We start from the raw sequence: 19,521 nt of genomic DNA, 5'->3' as shown, positions 1-19,521 counted from the left end.
ACCCGAAGATACATAGAAACATAGAATGTGTCGGCAGATAAGAACCATTTGGCCCATCTAGTCTGCCCAAAATACCGAATACTATGGATAGCCCCTGGCCCTATCTTATATGAAGGATGGCCTTATGCCTATCCCATGCACGCTTGAACTACTTCACTGTATTTGCAGCTACCACTTCTGCAGGAAGGCTAGTCCATGCATCCACTACTCTCTCAGTAAAGTAATACTTCCTGATATTACTTTTAAACCTTTGCCCCTCTAATTTAAATCTATGACCTCCTGTAGCAGTTTTTCATCTTTTAAATATTCTCTTCACTTTAACCTTGTTGATTCCATTTATATATTTAAAAGTTTCTATCATATCCCCTCTGTCTCGTCTTTCTTCCAAGCTATACATGTTAAGGTCCTTTAATCTTTCCTGGTAAGTTTTATCCTGCAATCCATGTACTAGTTTAGTAGCTCTTCTATGAACTCTCTCCAAAGTATCAATATCCTTCTGGAGCTATGGTCTCCAGTACTGAGCACAATACTCCAAATGAGGTCTCACTAGTGCTCTGTAGAGCGGCATGAGCACCTCCCTCTTTCTACTGGTAATCCCTATACACCCAAGCATTCTGCTAGCATTTCCTGCTGCTCTATGACATTGTCTGCCTACCTTTAAGTCTTCTGAAATAATGACCCCTAAATCCCTTTCCTCAGATACTGAGGTTAGGACTGTATCCTAAATCCTTTTCCATTTGGTGTATCCCTCTAGGAATATCAACCCTGTTACAAATCTTTGTGTCATCAGCAAAAAGACACCTTACCATCGAGGCCTTCTGCAATTTCGCTGATAAAGATATTAAACAATATGGGTCCCAGAACAGATTCCTGAGGTACCCCACTGGTAACAAGACCTTAGTCTGAATATACTCCATTGACTACAACCCTCTGTTGTCTGTCCCTCAGCCACTGCCTAATCCATTCAACAATATGGGAGTCCAAGCACAAAGACTGCAATTTATTGATAAGCCTTCTATGTGGGACAGTATCAAAAGCCTTACTAAGGTCCAGATAAGCGATGTCTACTGCACCTCCGCCATCTATTATTTTAGTCACCCAATCAAAAAAATCTATAAGATTAGTGTGACATGATCTCCCTGAAGTAAACCCATGCTGTTATTAATCTTTCAATCTATGGGATTTTAGATGTTCCACAATCCTCCTTAAGTATGGTGAACAAGCAGTTTGCTTGGTCATCGGGTGATCGGCAGCACATTCTATAGGGGCAGATTAGCAGGAACATAGCAGGATTCACAGTATTGTTCGCTCCCAATAATCTGCCCTTACATTTTTGGGTGTAAATCTACCTTAAATGGATTGTCCTGTGAAAAATATTCTACAGTTTTCAAACCAGCACTTGGTTCTGAACACTTCTGTAATTGCATGCAATAAACATTTTGTATAGCCACTGAGTTATTCAATAAAATGTTTCTGTATAGCGCCACCTGCTGTTTGTTTTCCTTATTTCTTTGTTCCGCTCACTGAGAAGGACGCACATGCTCAGTTTCAACTGCTCTCTGAGCTGTGATAGGTAGAGCATGGGCACGCCCCCTTAGCTGAAGCAAAATAGACACTCCCCTTGAGCTGTCAGCTTGATATAAATCTAGCAGAACAATGAATGGGGAGATCTCTGGATCCATGTCAGGTACAGGGCTGGTTCTAGCTTTATTAGAAAGAGGTTATCATGTCCTACATGGTGTCTGATTTTCATTTTTTACATTAATCATGGGATAACCTCTTTAAGTACAACCAAATGGTTTAGACATTCACTTACATACATACCGGTGTAATATCATTATAATAATATCAAAACATACCATATATGATGGCTAACGGTTATTCTAATGATACTAATGTCACTGATATTCTAATGATAAAGTTGACAAAAGAATAATGTTTAATAATAAAGTGCATATCGCATAAAATAACTATATTATCTGACTTTCTATCTACAGCTGACATTCCTGGAAAAATAGAGGAGCTACATAAGAGTGAGGAAGACACACCTTTCACGACAATACCTTTATCTACAATGGTTGACAAAAAAGTTATCTAAGCAAATTCAAACACAAGGAAGAAACTTCCTCATCCATTTAGTAATGGATAACTGCCACAATAACAACGAACATGAATTTCCTGAGGAGTTTTGCCCTGAAGAAAAAAATGAACCAAAACAAGGCATTTGTTAAATTACAGCAGCTTTGCTTTTGCGTTTGCCTGATAGCTGCATCTTTTTAAGTGAAAGCTCACAAATTAGGTTGCAATCCATTTACAGGAAACATTGCCATCCCTAATCTTATCTCATACCTTGTAATTGCTGTAATAAAATAGTCAATTATAAAACACGCTCATCCCAAACATTAAAAATGAGTAATCTCACTGAAGAGCTGAAGGAAAATCATTCTGAATGTGTTCCTAATGCAGAGGTAGTCACCAAAGTTCTGCCCACCATGTACACAATTGTCTTCATTGTGGGACTACTGCTTAATGGACTCAATCTATGGATATTCTGCTACATTCCCAGCAACAGGAGCTTCATTGTCTACCTGAAAAACATTGTGATCGCCGATCTTCTAATGATCCTCACATTTCCAATGAAAGTAATCAGCGATGCAGGATTTGGGAATGAGCAGTTGCGTGTGTTCGTCTGCCGCTACTCCGCAGTTGTTTTTTATCTCAACATGTACATTGGAATCATATTCTTGGGCATTTTGGGATTTGACAGATATTTCAAAATTGTGAGACCATTCAACACCTCTTCATCTCTTCAGAGTGTTTTCTATAGCAAGTTTATATCAGCACTCGTGTGGACATTTATGGCGTTTATTACAGTCCCCAATATGATCCTAACCAACCAAGAATATGACGGGACAAAAAAAGTCAATTGTGCCAAGCTCAAGAGCGAGCTCGGCATAAAATGGCATAAGGCTTCAAATTATATCTGCATTGGTATATTCGTGCTGGTGTTTTCACTGCTGCTTATAGTTTATGTTTCAATCTCAAGGAAGATATACCAATCCCATCAGAAGTTTAGAAGAGGTTCTAATGCTGGCAGAAAGTCCACACGCAATATATATAGCATCTTGGTCGTATTCTGTGTCTGCTTTGTTCCGTATCACCTATGTCGAATTCCATATACAATAAGCCAGACAGGAAATAGTTATTCTTGTCAAGCCAAAAAAAACTTGTATTATGTCAAAGAGGTGACTTTGCTTCTGTCGTCTGCAAATGTCTGTCTTGACCCTGTCATTTATTTCTTCATGTGTCAACCCTTCCGACAGATGCTATTTAAGAAGATGGGTATTAAAAACAGACTTCAGGAGACAGAAAAAGCGTCCTGTAAAGTTTCATCCTCACAACCAGCATTAATATAAGGTGCAACCCAATGGAAGATGAAGACATTCATAAGCAAGGATTGAATCATTTCATATTTATTATTTACCGTATATGGCGTCCATATATTGCGTTGCAGCCTGTTGAAGGTTTTGCTAGCATGTTACGATAATGCACTGAATTTTTATCGTGAGAAATTGGAGTCCATAGCAGAATTTGTGGAAAAGCTAAGGCCAGACGCATCTGTGTGAAATCAGAGGCACCCAAAGGTGCCTTATTACAGATCCTCAGCCATGTGTATGAGTTTTTAGAGTAGTGATCTCCAACCTATGGCTCCCCAGATGTTGCAAATCTAAAACTCCCATGTAGTTTTGCAAAATTTGGGGAACATTATCTTGGAGGGAACCATGAAGTAATTCACTTTTAAGGATAAACTGGCCACACCAGATGCAATTTCTCAGCCGTGTCCCTCAAAAGTGGTGCAAGTCTGATGTAACGGAATTGTTTAAAGCTACAGTTATCATTTTATAGGGCTATTTGTGTTATAGTAGTACTGCTTCATACTGTTTGCTGTAACCTCATGTACTAGTGTGTACAATGTTATGCCCCTAAATTGTGTCCTTTGTTGTCTTTATCCATCAAGTAGTTTTCAAGGCTAGATGTTTGGACATTGTTAATTACTTCAAAGGGTCGTCCAAAAATGTAAATCTATCCACTATCCCAGGATAGCAGCTAAGTGTCTGATCCATGGTGGTCTGACCTCTACAAGCACTACCAGTGATGGGGATGGGGGTCTTATGCCTCTTGCATGAATCAAGCAGCTGTTCAGCATTTGCACTCAGCTCTGTTCAGCATTTCCCCCTATGGGAAACAGCGTTCAGCTATCTCTAGCAGACCCACAAAGATGAATGGATCAGCAGCATGCATGCTCAACAGCTGCTTGAGTCATTCCAGGGGACACTGGACCCCATCCTCCCGACTGGTGGAGGTCACGGCAGTAAGACTCCCTCATGACTCATACATTTAGCTACTATCCTGTGAGGAGGGGATAAGTTCAAATCTAGGTATATTTGCACAAAAGTATCCTATTTCATAAGATTCTTTATTTTCCAAATGTTTCCTTCATAGGCTGGGCCTTTCAGTAAATCACTTATAAAATGGTCACTGGTGGACTAAGCTCTTTTACTTCGCAATGTCTGGACATGATATACTTAATTGGAGGATTGGTGAAGATATTGATGATGAATTAAAACAGCCAGGAGCTCAAAAATATAGAGACTGAGCTTGTGCACTGTATTGAGCGGACTGCCGCCCTTGGTTCTTCCTGGAGATGCTTAAGGGAACCGGTCACCTGGTTTGTGGTCATTGTGAAGCCAAGAATTAGGGGTTTAAAAAGTCTCAAACCTGCTCATAGCAAACCCATCCAGCCCAGCAAAAGAAAGTAAATGAAGTTCAAACTGGGCAAATAGCACAGGACTCTTCTCCAGCATGGTCACTGCATCAATGAAACTGAGGATGGTGTACCTCACTTTACTGAGCATGTGCACCACGTGCAGTGAAGCAAGGTGTAGGAGTTTTAGGATCTAAAACCTCATCTGCATAAAGGGATGCTGATGGTTTAGCGGTTGGTTTGGTGGCCCCAAACAAAGTTCCCTTTAAGAAGACAACTGGGTCAATTTAAGTAGGTGACCCAGCGTTTTTATCAGGCTCTCTTTCTCCTGTTTATGCTACGGCAAAAAAAAAACTGGTGAAAATCAATGGTTAGAAGAGTATCCAAGGGTCATAGGTTTTATAGCTTTCAGAAACCTGTCGTTAGTCATGTGAAGGAAAATTGCATTTACAGCAGAGGTTGTCGACACATAAACATCGAGGACACTGCTATTAGAGAGGTGATAGCGGAGTCTTAATGCCAAAATGAACTACATGTTTTCTACAGATCCAGCATTTTAGTTCTCTACTTTAGAAAATGAAGATATGAAGCATGAAGTGAGGTGGAGGGATCAGGGAGTCAATCTTCCATTGTTTACAGTGTAAATGAGCAGAGCAATTTAAGGGTAAACACCCGCTGAACAGAAAGGCTTTTCTAGTAGCAGCTAGGAGTGCTTTGTTTTGCAGGGCTCTTGTGCTTCTTTGGTCTTTACCGTCATATAGAAGGAAACAGGTCCAGAACAAACACAGCTGTGGAAGACACAAAGCTGGCTGCGCCGCTCATTGTAGGGAGAAGATTGCTAGAAGTTACGGTTTTTTACTTTTGATAGAATTTTGAGACCTCCGGTGACAAAGAAGTTTTGATTAAATAGTAAAGGCAGCAAGATAAGCATTAATGGTTAATCTCTGGCTGACAATGCTATGGAACGCATATACAACAATGACAATAGATAGTTACCTATTTCTTACACTGGAGGGCAAGAAACTCATGACTTAAAAAGGGACTAGGAAATGTACGGAAATGCAATCTGCAGGTTTTAGGCTACCTACACACAATGTGCATTGCGTGTTTTTTTTGCGCAGAGGATAAAATGCAGCGTAATACAGTAACAGCAAATCTTATGTATACTTTGTTTTTTCTTAGGTATGGAAGTCGACGTGCTGTTCGGATTTTGAAATCTGCAGCATGTCAATTGTTTAAGCATTTTTCTTGAGCGAATGTCACCCTTTTCAATGGAAGAGTCAGATCTGCAACAAAATCACATCAAATCTGCACCAATAATGCACCAAAAGTTCAATAAATAGTGTGGATTTATGTAATTTTTTTTGCGGGTTTGGTGTAGTTTTATTGCAGATTGTCTGCACACAAATCTGCACTATGTACAGATACCAATAGAGCAGGAGGAGCTGAGCAGATTGATTTATATTTTTGTTGGAAAAGATTCAGAAAAGCTTTATGTAACTCTGCTCTTTCTGAGCTCACTTCTACGTGGGAGCCAATTTATCAGTGATTGATAGCATATCCTGTGTACCTTTTTATACATGGATAGCTGTCAGTAACTGATAGTTATACACAGGGGTGGCCTTAAGTTCAGGAGGAGATCTAAATCTGAATTATTTAATTCTGTGGGGAAATTCTCTATATCAATCTGCTCAGCTCCTCCTGCTCCATAACCTACTGCTTTTTGTGGTGACAGGCTCTATTTAGGCTAGGGCTACACGTCAACATGGGTCACGCGACATTTGCAACATGCGGCATACTGCAACTGCAACACCACAGTCGCAAAAATCCATCCAAGTTGGATTTTTTGCGACTGTCGAGTCGCAGACATAGAAAGTCACATGTCACAGTGCAACACCATAGACTATCATTACAATAAAAGTTGTGTGACATTGGTGCGACACGTCTCAATGTAGTTGTACTCTTTTTGTCACACGACACATGTCGCCATGTAGCCCTAGCCTTAAAGCAGTTGTTTAGACAATATACCGTATTTATCGCCCTATAAGACGCACCAGCCCATAAGACGCACCTAGGTTTTAGAGGAGGACAATAAGAAAAAAAATGTTTTTTTCATTAGAACTCAGGTCAGACCAGCAATCAGACCCCCAATGTTAATAAGACCCCAACAAGACCTCATATCAGACCCCCAATAAGAGCCCCATGCCTCTAATCAGACCCCATTGCCTCATATCAGCCCCAGTAGCCCCCATTTCCTCTCATGTTAGCCTCATTGCCTCAGATCAGCTCCCAGTAGCCCCATATTGTCTCAGATTATCCCCCACCAGCCCCATATTGACCCACATCAGCCTCCATCATCTCCATATTACCCCAGCATCTCCATTTTGCCCTCAGTATCTCCATATTGCCACCAGATCAGTCCCCAGCATCTCCATATTTCCCCCAGCATCAGTCCCCAGCATCTCCATAGTGCCCATTGCATCACCATATTGCCCCATCATCTCCATATTGCCCCCAGCATCTCCATATTGCCCCCAGCATCTCCATATTGCCCCCAGATCAGTCCCTAGCATCACCATATTGCCCCCAGCATCAGTGCCCAGTATCTCCATATTGCCTCATGTTTTATAAAATAAAAAAAGTGCACTTACCTCTCCTGCTCCTGGAAGCCGCCACTCCTCACCTACATTGCGATCCTCTTCATCCTGCTGTCGGCTGTAGGAAGCGGTGAGTACAGATCCTTCACCGCTTCCCGCTCCTCCGGTACTAATGAGCGCATCCATAATGGAAGCGCTCATTAGAATTCGCCCCATTAGACGTAGGGGCATTTTCCCCCCCACTTTGGGGGGAAAAATGAGTCTTATGGGGTGAAAAATACGGTATTTTTATATTTTTCAAATAAAAAAGAGTCAAAATCCAGTGACAAAATAAAAAGGTAACTCACCAGTCGCCTAATACTATTGTTCAGATGCTGGTTTCTGCTTCCTGGTCCCCCTAAACACACAGGAAATGCTTGCTCAGCCAATCGCAGTGAATGCCTTGGTGGGACTTCCTGTATATCAAGAGGCAACAGGAAATAGGGACCACGGCAGACCTGGTAAACGGTGAGCATCTTTTTTTCTCATTTTGTTATGTCATTCTGACCCTTAAAAAACAGCTCCTTGAAGGTGTTGTTAGAAGAGAGTTCTCTAGATACACTGATACTTATACCATTGCCTGCTGTTACAGCAACATTCGGGTTAAAACAGTAGTAAGATCCACATAATTATTAGCTGGCAGCTAGAAAATATAATCAGTAGAAGACCACCAACAGCCCCTGTCCAGATGTGCTGATGGTCATCCTCCAACCACACAAGAAGGGATATTAAATATGTACTCACATTGAACTGTAGAATTCCAGATGAATAGCTGGGTGTATCTTGGATTGGGAGAAAGGGGATTTAGGGGGATGGGTAACTAGCCCATGAAATGTTCATGCATGGACAAACTGGATATTAATTCTATTGTCCGCCCTGAGAGACGGCTGAAGAGCCTATATATTTATTTTCTTTAGCGTAACCAATTTCAGTTCAGTATTCAGCATGGGATACCATAGGGAATTGCTCAAATAACAATTCTGTAATTTAACGTTAGTAACATATTCACCTCTTCAACTGAAGATGTTTTAGGATAATAACAGGCAGGGCTGCAAGGAATGTAAAAATCCCCATGGCTCCGCTGCAGATCTGATGAAACAACATAACCTTTCCTTCGGTAATCAGAACACGTGTAACCAAGCCATTCCCAAATATATGCTCCAAAGTCCCACTTTATAGGGAATCTCCGGGAGCCCTTACTCAGGCTCGCTTGTCTCAGTACGTGTTGCACTTAGCTGACAATGTTATTTTTCTTACTGGAATCTGTTAAAAAGTCAATTTACACAATGCATTTTTTCTTTTGCCTTTACTGTGAATGGTTATGGAGCAGTTCTTTAGATTAGCATAGACAAAGTCAGCAATATCCCCCTAATGTTGTCCATAATTATTGTCCTTATAGGGGCTGCACAACTTATTTAAAAAAACTCTCCAAAGCCCATAAAAGTGTTAAAATAAGAAAACATTATATACTGACCACTTAATCCCCTGCCGTCTCCAGCACTGCTGCTCTGGGCTTCACCTTAGGTCTGTATTAACACGTTATGCACAAAATGATGACACCGGAAAGACGGATCCGGCATTTTAATGCATTTGTAAGACTGATCAGGACGGATTCCTCTGCCGCAAGTGTGAAAGTACCCTAAAGGGGTTGTACAGTTGTAGAAAATAGGTTGAGTGTGGTATTCAGTGATAAGCGGCAGGGGCAATTTTCGAATTCGCAATATTTCGAGAATATTTGGGCAAATATTCGTCATATATTAGAAAATTTGTGATCTCCAGTCATTATTTTCTTAATTGTGAAAATCGGCAATCGGAAAATTTGCTATACGAAAATTTTCGAATCAACACTACTCCTAAAGTCAAGGACATTGCAGCCTTCTCATTGGCCCACAAGCAAGAAGCAGGGAGGGATCATGAAATCTAGAATATTTGCAATTCACGAAGATATAGCACTATATTCTAGATAGTCGCAAATTTTCGAAGTGACAATATTCTCGATAAAAATTTGCGATTAGAATATTCGCGATCAACACTAGTGGTATTGCACCTCAGGTACATTCACATTAATGGTCACATCCCATGGTCAGGTATAGTGCATTATCTGGAAGAAATCAACCGTGTTTTTCTAATCCTATACAACCTCTTTAACACGAGTTAATACCTCATTCGCACATGTCAGTGTTCAGTCAAGGTTTTCCATCAGTGATTTTGAGCCAAAACCAGGTGCGGCTCTAAACACAGAACAGGAGCAGATCTTCCCCTTATACCTTATGTCTGTGGAAGCTCCGATCCTGGTTTTGGCTCCCATTGACTGATGGAAACCACTGACCAAAACACTGATGTGTGAATGAGGCTTTACTCTGTAATTTATTTACATTACTCAACTTTTCATGTGAACTTTAAAGGGAATGTGTTATCAGAAAATGACCTGTGGTTTAACCCATTAGTGACCGCAAATACACCTTTTTATGGTGATCATTAATGGGCTTTAGGCTAAGCAGATGCCTTTTTTTACAGGGCTCCTGCTCCAATGGCCCTTATTGGGGGTTTATTCTGCAAGTAGTAAAACATAAAAAACTTATATGTATTTGGTATCACTATAATTGTACTTACCCAGAGAATAAAGGTATAATGTTATTAATGGCGAAAAATGAACGCTACAAAATTCATAACTTAAAAACTCAGGGGCAGTATTGCTATTTTCTTCCCATTCCCACGAGAAAAGAGTTAATGAAAGTTCATCAGTAAGTTATGTGTACCCCGAAATGCTGCCATTAAAAACTATAAGTTATCTAGCAAAAAGTCCTCATACGACTACATGAACAGAAAACTAAAACAAGATACAGCTCTTGGAATGTAACAAAAAGAAAACAAAAAATACTTTCTCCCTAAGGCCCAAAACAGGCTGGTCTAACAGGGGGTTCTGAAACGAGCGCTCTGTATGCGCGATTGTATGGGCGTTTACAATCGCGCATACAGAGACAGGCGTGCACACATTGTCGCGCGTTCACGAATATCTATGTGCGGGAACGCGCGACAAACTCCCCTAAAAAAGCTCAAGAACTTGTTTGAGCGTCGGGCGTTTTACAGCGCGGTCGTACGCGCTGTAAAACGCCCAGGTGAGAACCATTCCCATAGGGAATCATTGGTTTCTCCGTGTTGAGCGTTTTACAGCGCGTAGGAACGCGCTGTAAAACGCTCAGGTCTGAACTTAGGGTTAAAGTCTGGTTAAATCAAGTTACATTTTTATTTTTTTTAGAATTTAGGCAGATTTTCTTTAATTTTCCATGTCCTTATCTATATCTGAAAAATAATCCTAAAATCGTGCAATTTTTACACAGGCCAGCGGGCCTAAAATGTCAAGACTTCCTGTTCTTTGAGAGCAGACACATGGGGCGTAGACACAAAGGACAGAAGGGGGCCTCATCGACTTCTATGGGAGATATTTCTAGGCATGTACTGTGACCTGTGCAGTGGTCAGGAGGGAGTAGATAAACTGTGATCTCATCAACAGAAAATGGCAGATCCTGTGTTATCTATACAAAGGGGATATCTGTCATTGTAATCCTGGCTGTGATGATAATGCGATGGTTACTTAAAAGTTACCTGAACAGAAAAACGAAAAACTCAAAACATTATTACACCTCCACCACTGCGACCAGTGCGAAAACTGCATGACTTCAGATTTGTTTTTAATATAGGTAGAGACATGGAAAATTGAAACATAAATCACCATTCTAAAAACATATTTAACATAAAACATGATTTAAACAATAGGTCATTTTGTGATGACACATTCCCTTCAAAGTAACCATGGCATCATGCTGTGTCTGATCTTTCACAGCATTACAGTAATGATGGTTTATAATATGTTTCATCTTTATCATTGATATAACTGATGTATCACTGATGTTGAGTGTATATATTGTATGTTATATTGTACACAGAGACCGACGCTAACTTATTAATACAATGTAGAGATGTAGCTGAGCTTATAATTTTTTATAATAACATATTTAAAGATGATATATAGACGTGTATATACAGATATATAAATGTTCAAATGTCATGTAAAAATGTCTGTATAAAGTTACAATTCTGAATTGATGGTCTTGTTGCATCAGTATCTGCTGACATATACTTGCCCGTCTTTTTAAGATTATTAAATACAACACAACTAAAGGCTATGGACACCTTTGGAGTCATTTACTTGCATTTTGGGCTAAAAATAATTTAGTCATAGGTTTTTATGAAAAATGTTGCTTTGTTTGTTGTCTGCAGCGTCTATGCTCTGCAAGCTGCATAATGCCTTCTGTGATAAATCTATCAGAGAGCTTGCCTGATGGCTCGGTCTCCAGTGGAACTTTGATTTGGTCATAAATCAGCCCAGAAGTTCATTCAGAAGAGGAGAAAGAAGGGTGGATGGATTTTTCACAGAAGGCAATACAAACTCTTACAAAAACAATTTTAGCCCATAATACATCTAAACAAATATTAAAATATTTAGCTTCAAAGGTGTCGATAGCCATTAAAAAGGCTCTCTAGAATTTAACAATATTAGGCCGGGTTCACATCGGAGTTATTGAATTCTGCTATACAGATGTAGTAGAGTTAACACTTATGCTTTATGAGACGTGTTATCTAAACTAAATGCGTTAAGCAAACACCTTTGATTGCTATTCAATGGCTTTTATTTGAAGATGACTCGATGAGTTAAGAAATTTGAGTTAAGAGCCTGAGTGCTAACCCTGCTACATCTGTAGGTTCCGTTATAACAGAGTTCTAACGGAACATAACGAAATTCTAGGAAGGAATGCAAAACGGAAGCCTTTAAGAGGCATTCTGTTTTGTTCCGTCCTAATACATGTCTATGAGGGGCACATACCGGTTCCGTTTGTTTCCATTATACATGACGTAAAAAATAGTCCAGTCATTAAAGCCTTTGTGCTGGCGGTGGATCACCGAAGTTATGAAGAGGCGTTGGCCTCTACATAACTTCGACGTGTCCAGCTCCGCTTCTCTCACTCATGGAGGTGAGCTGATTCTATCCTACGTTCCTACCTGAAATCTAAATAATGTACGCTTTTCAAAGTACTATAAAGATGCGTCATGATGCACTGTCATCCCTGTCTATGGCACAATCATTTTTGTGCACATTAGTGAAATGATTAAACTGGTTATTTCTATGAAGAAGTAATGGAGAGTGGACATGTACATCTCTCTTCTTTATATGAGTTATAAAAACTGCCAAACTGTACATCTATTTGTAAAGATGTACTGTACACATAACTTTATAAATAAATACCTAAAAATGTCCACTAGATGGCGCACAGAAACAGTTACAGCAATTCTAGGAATGAGTGCTCTTAAAAAAAAAAAGTGCCTAAAATGTTTAAATAAAATACATATAAATACTGTTTTTGTGTGATAGGCTCTTACCTTTCAATTATTTGCTATTGTTTCTATTTTTCTCTCAATGGATCCACTCACGTGTTGATCTGGAAATGAATTGATCTAATGGGCTGAAAATGCTGCTATGTGATTGCTCCTTTAAGAATTAAAACCCCATTTTTTATTTTATAAACTTCTCTTTCTGATGCTAAGAAATACAGTATATCAATTAATTTATTGTGGCGGAGAAATTGAAATACAGTAACCAGAACACAACTGCTGAATTGTGCTTGCAATATGGTTAGCAGGTTCGTTGTGCAATGCATTTGAATCAGAATGAGTGAGGAAGTTACTATCTGCAATAGTTTGGTCACACACTATTGTCAAGCATTTTATTTTTAGCATTCTTTTCTATAAACAAGCCTATGGGAAATTTCTAAAATGTATGCAATGCCATCTTAAAGTCAGAAAATCAATCAGAAACAATTAAGGAGCTGACCAGCCGTATGGACCAATAGCATGATTATGGCATTGTACTATACTGCCGATTAGCTCCTTAACCCCTTAAAGGGGTTTTAAAGTTTGCATCAAGATCCTTTAAAATAATCATTTATGAAGTTAGCTGTTATTTGTAATGCATTTATTTTACCTTTATTGCTCCTATCTTTCATTCTGAGCTGTGGTCACATGACCAAGTCAATGGACATGTCAAAGTAGCAACAGGGACAGTGACAGGGGAATGTCTACATAACTAGCTGGGTGGTAGAAGCTTTAAACTAGTGCTGGAGCTGTGGCAGAGGAAGAAGTGCATCATGGGCTTGGTTGGAAAGAAAACTGGAAGTTCTACATACAGGATATAACAAACCGGAGAGATTTGTTTACATTTTAAAATGGGTAAAGAGTAGACAGTCCAAATTGAAAAAAAAAATGCATGAGGAAGATGAACATGAGGTAAGTAACTATATTAGAGATGAGCAAATCTGTTCGTAACAAGCCGGGGGACCCCATGCATAGTTATGGTGGTAGTAGTGGCACTCATAGCCACGGTATTGGCGTTGGGGCAGTGACGGTGGCACTGGGGGCAAATACAGAGCAGGGAATCAGAGTGCGAATAAAAGTGTCAGGGAGGGTGAGGACTCTGAAGATGACTGTGTGTTGGACTGGATCTGGGAGCCAGACCGGGGTACTGAGGAGAAGGAGGATGGTGACAGCGACAGCAATAAACAGCAGAGGCGACATAAGGACAGAACCTTCCAAAGAACTGCCAGGACCAAATAAGCTTCAGAAACTGGGGATGCCGCTAACACTGTGTGTGCTTTAGGCCTAAAACATGCCAGAGCTAAGCCAAGCTCTGCGCGAGTATCTCCAGTCTGGCAGTTTTTATAAGCACTGACGGAAGACAGAAGCATTGCCCTGTGCAAGCTGTTTATGAGTAATATAATCCATGGGCAGTCAAACACATAGGCACCACAGCTCTATTGAATCACATGAAGCAACATCACCCCATCCCATGGGCAAACTGTTTTGGCCACCAGCTACTGCAACAAGAGTTTCCTCCTTCTCCCAATCTTCCTTGCAGCAGCCTGACCGCATCAATCGGCATTAATGGGCAGTATGGTGTCTTTCACCTCGTTGTCATAAATTTTTGCTTTGCTCGCTCAGACTCATCCTTAGTTTCATCGCCAGCCATCAATAATGGAATGTGTAGCCAGAAAACAATTTTACATGCCCATCAATCAGATTGTGCAAAAGCTTAATTCCCACCTAGCCAAGCTGCCGGTGGTGCAGTCACTGCCGTACCATTTAGTAGAGTCTGCTGCCTTTAGGGAGTTGACGGCATGCACTCAGCATTGCTGGAAGATACCTATCCAGCATTATTTCTGCCAAAAAGCCATTCCTGCCTTGTACTCTCTCGTATAAAGAAAAGAATCCCACGGCGCAAAGAACCAGTCTCTGGTGACGACACAAACTTGATTTAATAATTTCGCAGGTGGTACAACGCGTTTCGGGCCAGAAAGCAGCCCTTCATCAGGTACAGACTGCTCATACAATACAAACATCTCCTGACACACTTAAATACATTAAAAAAAATTGCAAAAAGGCACAAATGGTGGAGTGGAAGGGAAGGTCCTGACCCCTGCACATGTCACAATGATGTGCATGCAAGGTGGCATGCAAATTAAAACTATATTTGTGTAGGGGTAATGAATAGGCAAGACATTGGTGGTCCAAGTGGTTTACACATAAAAAAAAAAACAAGAGACCCTATTTAAATCAGCAGAGCGGTGTCCGGCTGAGGAGTGAAGCCGGAATACATCGCTCTGCTGGGTGCAGTCACATGACCGCTCCATAACCCCGCCGACCAGACGCTACTCCTCCTGCCCGGTTAGAATGTATGGGCGGGCAGGAGGAGGATCGCGTCTATGTGTGTTAGTGAGGACGAGCGGTGTTCACAACACTGAGCCCGCTCGTGGGAGGCGGGGGAGTTGGGAGGGGAGAAAATGATTGCCACAAGTGGAAGGAGGAGGGGATAAAGGCCCCTGGGCAATATTAAAAGTAGGAGGGGGAGGCTGGCTAAGAGGGGTGGAGCGTTTGGGGATAAAAATGCCACCCATTGAATGACTGCAAATAAACAAACAGAGATGTGGCCAGAACGATGTAAGCATGGAATGAGTAAAAATAGTTAATAGTGAATAAAAATGCTAAAAAACTTGATGTCTCGGATTAACTATACGTTCCTGAAAAAAAACTTGCACAGTGAATAATATACTATACCAGTGTTTCATGTGAAGATGAAAGCGACGGGCGTACAGGATAATGACATGGAGTGGTGTGTAGGATGGGTAGGGTGTCTCGGGCATGAGTTAAGTGCACTCATGTCAGAAAACATTTGAGAAAATCTGGAGGTTGACCATCTTGAGCCAAACAGAACCATGGATGTTCTTACGGTTCAGAGGTCCCTTTTATAAGTTAATCTCAAATGCATCATTCAGGCCTCGTGGATTCAGACAGTTGAGCTTATACATCCAAAACATTTCTTGTCTCCGCAAGGTTTGGATGATGGGAACTTATCCAGAGAAGGGTCCAGATATTTATTAAAGTCACCCATCATCAGAACCGGCGCCTGGGGGCCCTGCACTATTGTAGCCATTGGATTTAATCTGCTCTATTGGGGTAATGGTAAATCCGAAGAACGAGCCTTGATGATGTTCAGTGGCGTGCCTGGAGATACCGTGCTGGAGAAATCTTTTTTTGACGTTAGATCTATGCTTATTCAATCTGCTGCGGAGGGTCTGGATGGTCCGCCCAACATACTGGAGGCCACATGGGCACTCGAGTACGTAAATTATGTTAGAAGAGTCACAATTCAGATGTCCTTTGATAGAGAAGGTATCGCCGCTGGAGTTGTGGACAGTAGTAGTAGTGCATATGCATTTGCAGCATAAGCACTTAGGCTGCTTACACTTGAAGCTTCCCATTGGACCAGTACTGCCCAAACACAAATCTAGTCCCGATTTCTGTTTAAGTTGGCTGAGCAGCAAGACGCTGTACTCTCTCGTCGCAGAGAACGTGGACACTCCTTGCTATTATCGTTGTACGTCAAAGTGCAAGCCACAGTGGACACCTGTAGCAGCTGTTACGGGCAGGGATAGTACATGTCTTTCATGGCTTGCTTGGTCAATATATATATTTTTTTTTTGCAGAGAGGTAGCACCCCAGCAACAAGGCCAGGTCCTTTAGACCCCTTCACGATTGTGCCAGCCTGGCTCCCACAATAGGCACTTATCCTCCTCTACCACCATCACTGTTCCAGTCCCCAACAGAAGCAGGGCACAGCATCACTTCCACTCCCCCTCCTTCCTATCACATGTCAACCGTTGCCATGTAGTGTTGGAGCTGATCAGCCTAAGCGACAGGTACATCAAGCAGCAAACATCTCGCTGGCTGTCAACATAACTTCAAATGGGCAAGGTGGTTAGCGACAATGGCCGCAACATAGCAGCCACACTGAACCCCTGTGGAAGAACAGCTAACGCTTCATGTTGCCCCATAGCTGTTGGGGACCCACAAGAAGAAACTCCCATGGAGGAGGATAAGTAGCTGCCACTGGAGGAGGAGGTGGAGGATGATGACACTGCCACCAGATATGACACCCTATTGTCTCAGTGGGGGCGGAACCGGAAAGAACTGGCTCCTCAGGCACTCTAGCCAGAATGTCGAGCTCTCTGCTTGCTTATGCACTGACAGGAGTATCATTTACATCAAGCAGTCTAAAGATAGTGTACTGGATAATCATGCTTTCGCCGCAGCTTTCGGCGAGCAGATGCCTGACACCAGCTGGTCTCCCCCCTGCAGAGTCACCCACCTCCTGCAGCTACAAGCATCAGAAGCCACAGCAGTCAGTTCAGTGTCCTACACATGATGGAACAGTTTTTTTAACGTTACATGCTAGGCTGACGCAAGTCAGTAAGCCGAGATCTCCCACCTCAATGCCTCAAGTTCAGACCTACCTACACTCTGGCCTGTCTGCAGCTCATACTCTGTTCCCTGACCCCAAGGACTTCTGAGCAAGCAGACTGGAAAAGTGGCCTGAAATGGCACAGTATGCTCTGTCTTATTTCTTGTCCAACCTCTAGTGTACTCTCGGAGAAAGTTATTATCACCACAGGGGGGCGTGGTGACACCCATATGGACCAAGTTGTCCTCCGCTAGTGTCCAAATCATCACTTTTGTCAAAATGAACCAAGACTGGAGGGGAGGATTTTCACACTCCTTTGGCTAAAGCCAATGAATAGATCTTGCCTTGCTGACAGTGCCCCATCTCTGCCTGCCTGCCTGCCTAACATCATGTTGCCTGCCTACCATGTTCCGTACGGCTTCTGCTACTGCCACCATCATGCCACTGCTGCCATCATGTCACTACTGCTGTCTGCCTGTCAACATAAACCACATGGCGGCTGCTGTTGCTGCCAACGCCGCCGCAGCTACTCCTCGTTGCTAATCCCCTAGTAATGCTACGCATCTGCCACTACTACTGCAACTACTACCCATAAAGAGCTGATCTGCTGCCTTGTATATTCCATGCTATGCTGCTTCTGCTGCCACTACTATTGTGGCCATGTGCCTCTATTACCCTACTCTTTCCACATCCACATTGTCCTGCAGCTGCTCCTAATTAAAAAGGATCAATTTTCTAGGCTCGTTCAGAACAAGACATATTTTCTTCTGACAAGTAACACCTATGCGTTCATTCTGCTCCTGTTAAGGAATAATTTTTGTTGGCTTGGTTCCAACAAGCCACTCTTTCTTCTGACAAGTAGAACTTGTGCATGTCATATGGGCAGGCATTATGACCCTGTCAAGTCATAATTTTTGGATGCTTGGTCCCGCAGCAATCCACAGTTTTTTGTTTATTTATTTTTTCCCTTAACGCTGTCTGTGTTTAAACACCATCTATTTGTTAACGCCATCAAACATGTGTTTACCCATAGCTATGTATGTCATTGTCACTATGATATTATTTATTATTGCTGTTATTTTGTCAAAAAGTTGGCAAATCAGAAACTAACCAAATTTCTAAAGGTTCGCTCATCTCTAAAAAAAAAGGATAAAGGCTCATTTTTAAATTCTGATGGCTCACTTCATGTAGTTATAACTTTGAAATGCTTTTACCTAATTATTATTATTTATTATTAAAGCACCGCTGATTTCATGGCACTGTACATATGAAAAGGGGTGCACATACATAATATAAAACAAGTACAATAAGCATTAAAAAGATGGTACAGAAGTTGAGAGGACCCTGCCCATGAGGGTTTACAATGTATAAGGGATGGGGGAAAGATACAGTAGGTGAAGGTAGAAGCTGGTCATACGGCGGAATAGCAGCAGCAGGGTTACTGTAGGTTGCAAATATGTCTGAACAGTTGGGTTTTTTGGTTTCTTTTGAAGGTTTTCACTGTAGATGGGTGATATGGTGGGGTAGAGAGTTTCAAAAGATCAGGTCACAGATGTATGGAGGGGACAGGTTGTGGACAACTTGGCATGTCACAGTTAGTGTTTTATACTGGATTCTCTGGGCAACACGGAGCCAGTGAATGGACTGGCAGAGAGAAGAGACAGGAGAGTAACGAAAGGAAGAGGTGGATCAGTCGGGCAGCAGAGTTGATAGATTGGAGGGGTGCAAGAGTGCTAGATGGGAGGCCACAGCACAGGATGTTACAGTAGTGTAGGTGGGAGATGATGGGGGCATGTACAAGCATGTTTGCATACTATGGGTTAAAGAATGTGCATATCTGAGAGATATTTTTGAGTTGGATTCAGCAGGAGGTGGAAAGGGCTTGGCTGTGCAGTTTGAATGACAGAATGGTAGTTTCAAAGGTTACCCCAAGACAGCACAGCAGACTTTGGTTGATGGGGTACAGTGTTCAGGCATTGACTGTGATAGATAGGTCTGTGGGGGGGCTGAGTGAGATGGGGGAAGATGATAAATTACGCTTCCTCCACATTAAGTTACCTATCCAAACGAGCATGAGCTTGTTTAGTGGTGACACATTGTACTTTAAGTTAGTAGTAAATTTGGTGGTAAAAAGTGGTTAATAATGGTATTTTGTTTGTAATCATTAAAAAAAATCAAAAATGCTAAGAAAATTATTCAACTTTTGCAACTTTCCAAGTTTGACTTTCTCAGATATTAGACAAATAGTTGTAACTCACAAAATAGTTATT

At 41.5% G+C, this 19,521-nt stretch overlaps 2 protein-coding genes across 3 annotated transcripts in view; one reads left to right on the top strand and one right to left on the bottom strand.

Annotated features, from left to right (window-relative positions):
• Window positions 1-4,536, top strand: part of P2RY14 (purinergic receptor P2Y14) — a 49,013-nt gene extending 44,477 nt beyond the window's left edge. For both annotated transcript variants that reach the window (XM_044289113.1, XM_044289112.1), the window contains one exon: window positions 1,998-4,536. In XM_044289113.1, coding sequence (XP_044145048.1) covers window positions 2,409-3,416 — 1,008 coding nt within the window. In that variant the 5' untranslated portion in view covers window positions 1,998-2,408 and the 3' untranslated portion in view covers window positions 3,417-4,536. The remainder of the gene's footprint in view (window positions 1-1,997) is intronic.
• MED12L (mediator complex subunit 12L) overlaps window positions 1-19,521 on the bottom strand; it is a 648,568-nt gene that overhangs the window by 490,713 nt on the left and 138,334 nt on the right. The gene's annotated exons all lie outside the window — the stretch shown is intronic.

This window comes from Bufo gargarizans, chromosome 4 (assembly GCF_014858855.1).
Source record: "Bufo gargarizans isolate SCDJY-AF-19 chromosome 4, ASM1485885v1, whole genome shotgun sequence".
In the NCBI taxonomy this organism is placed as follows: Eukaryota; Metazoa; Chordata; class Amphibia; order Anura; family Bufonidae; genus Bufo; species Bufo gargarizans.
The sequence above is the reverse complement of the archived record's forward strand: the minus strand, read 5'-3'. Positions and strand labels throughout refer to the sequence as shown.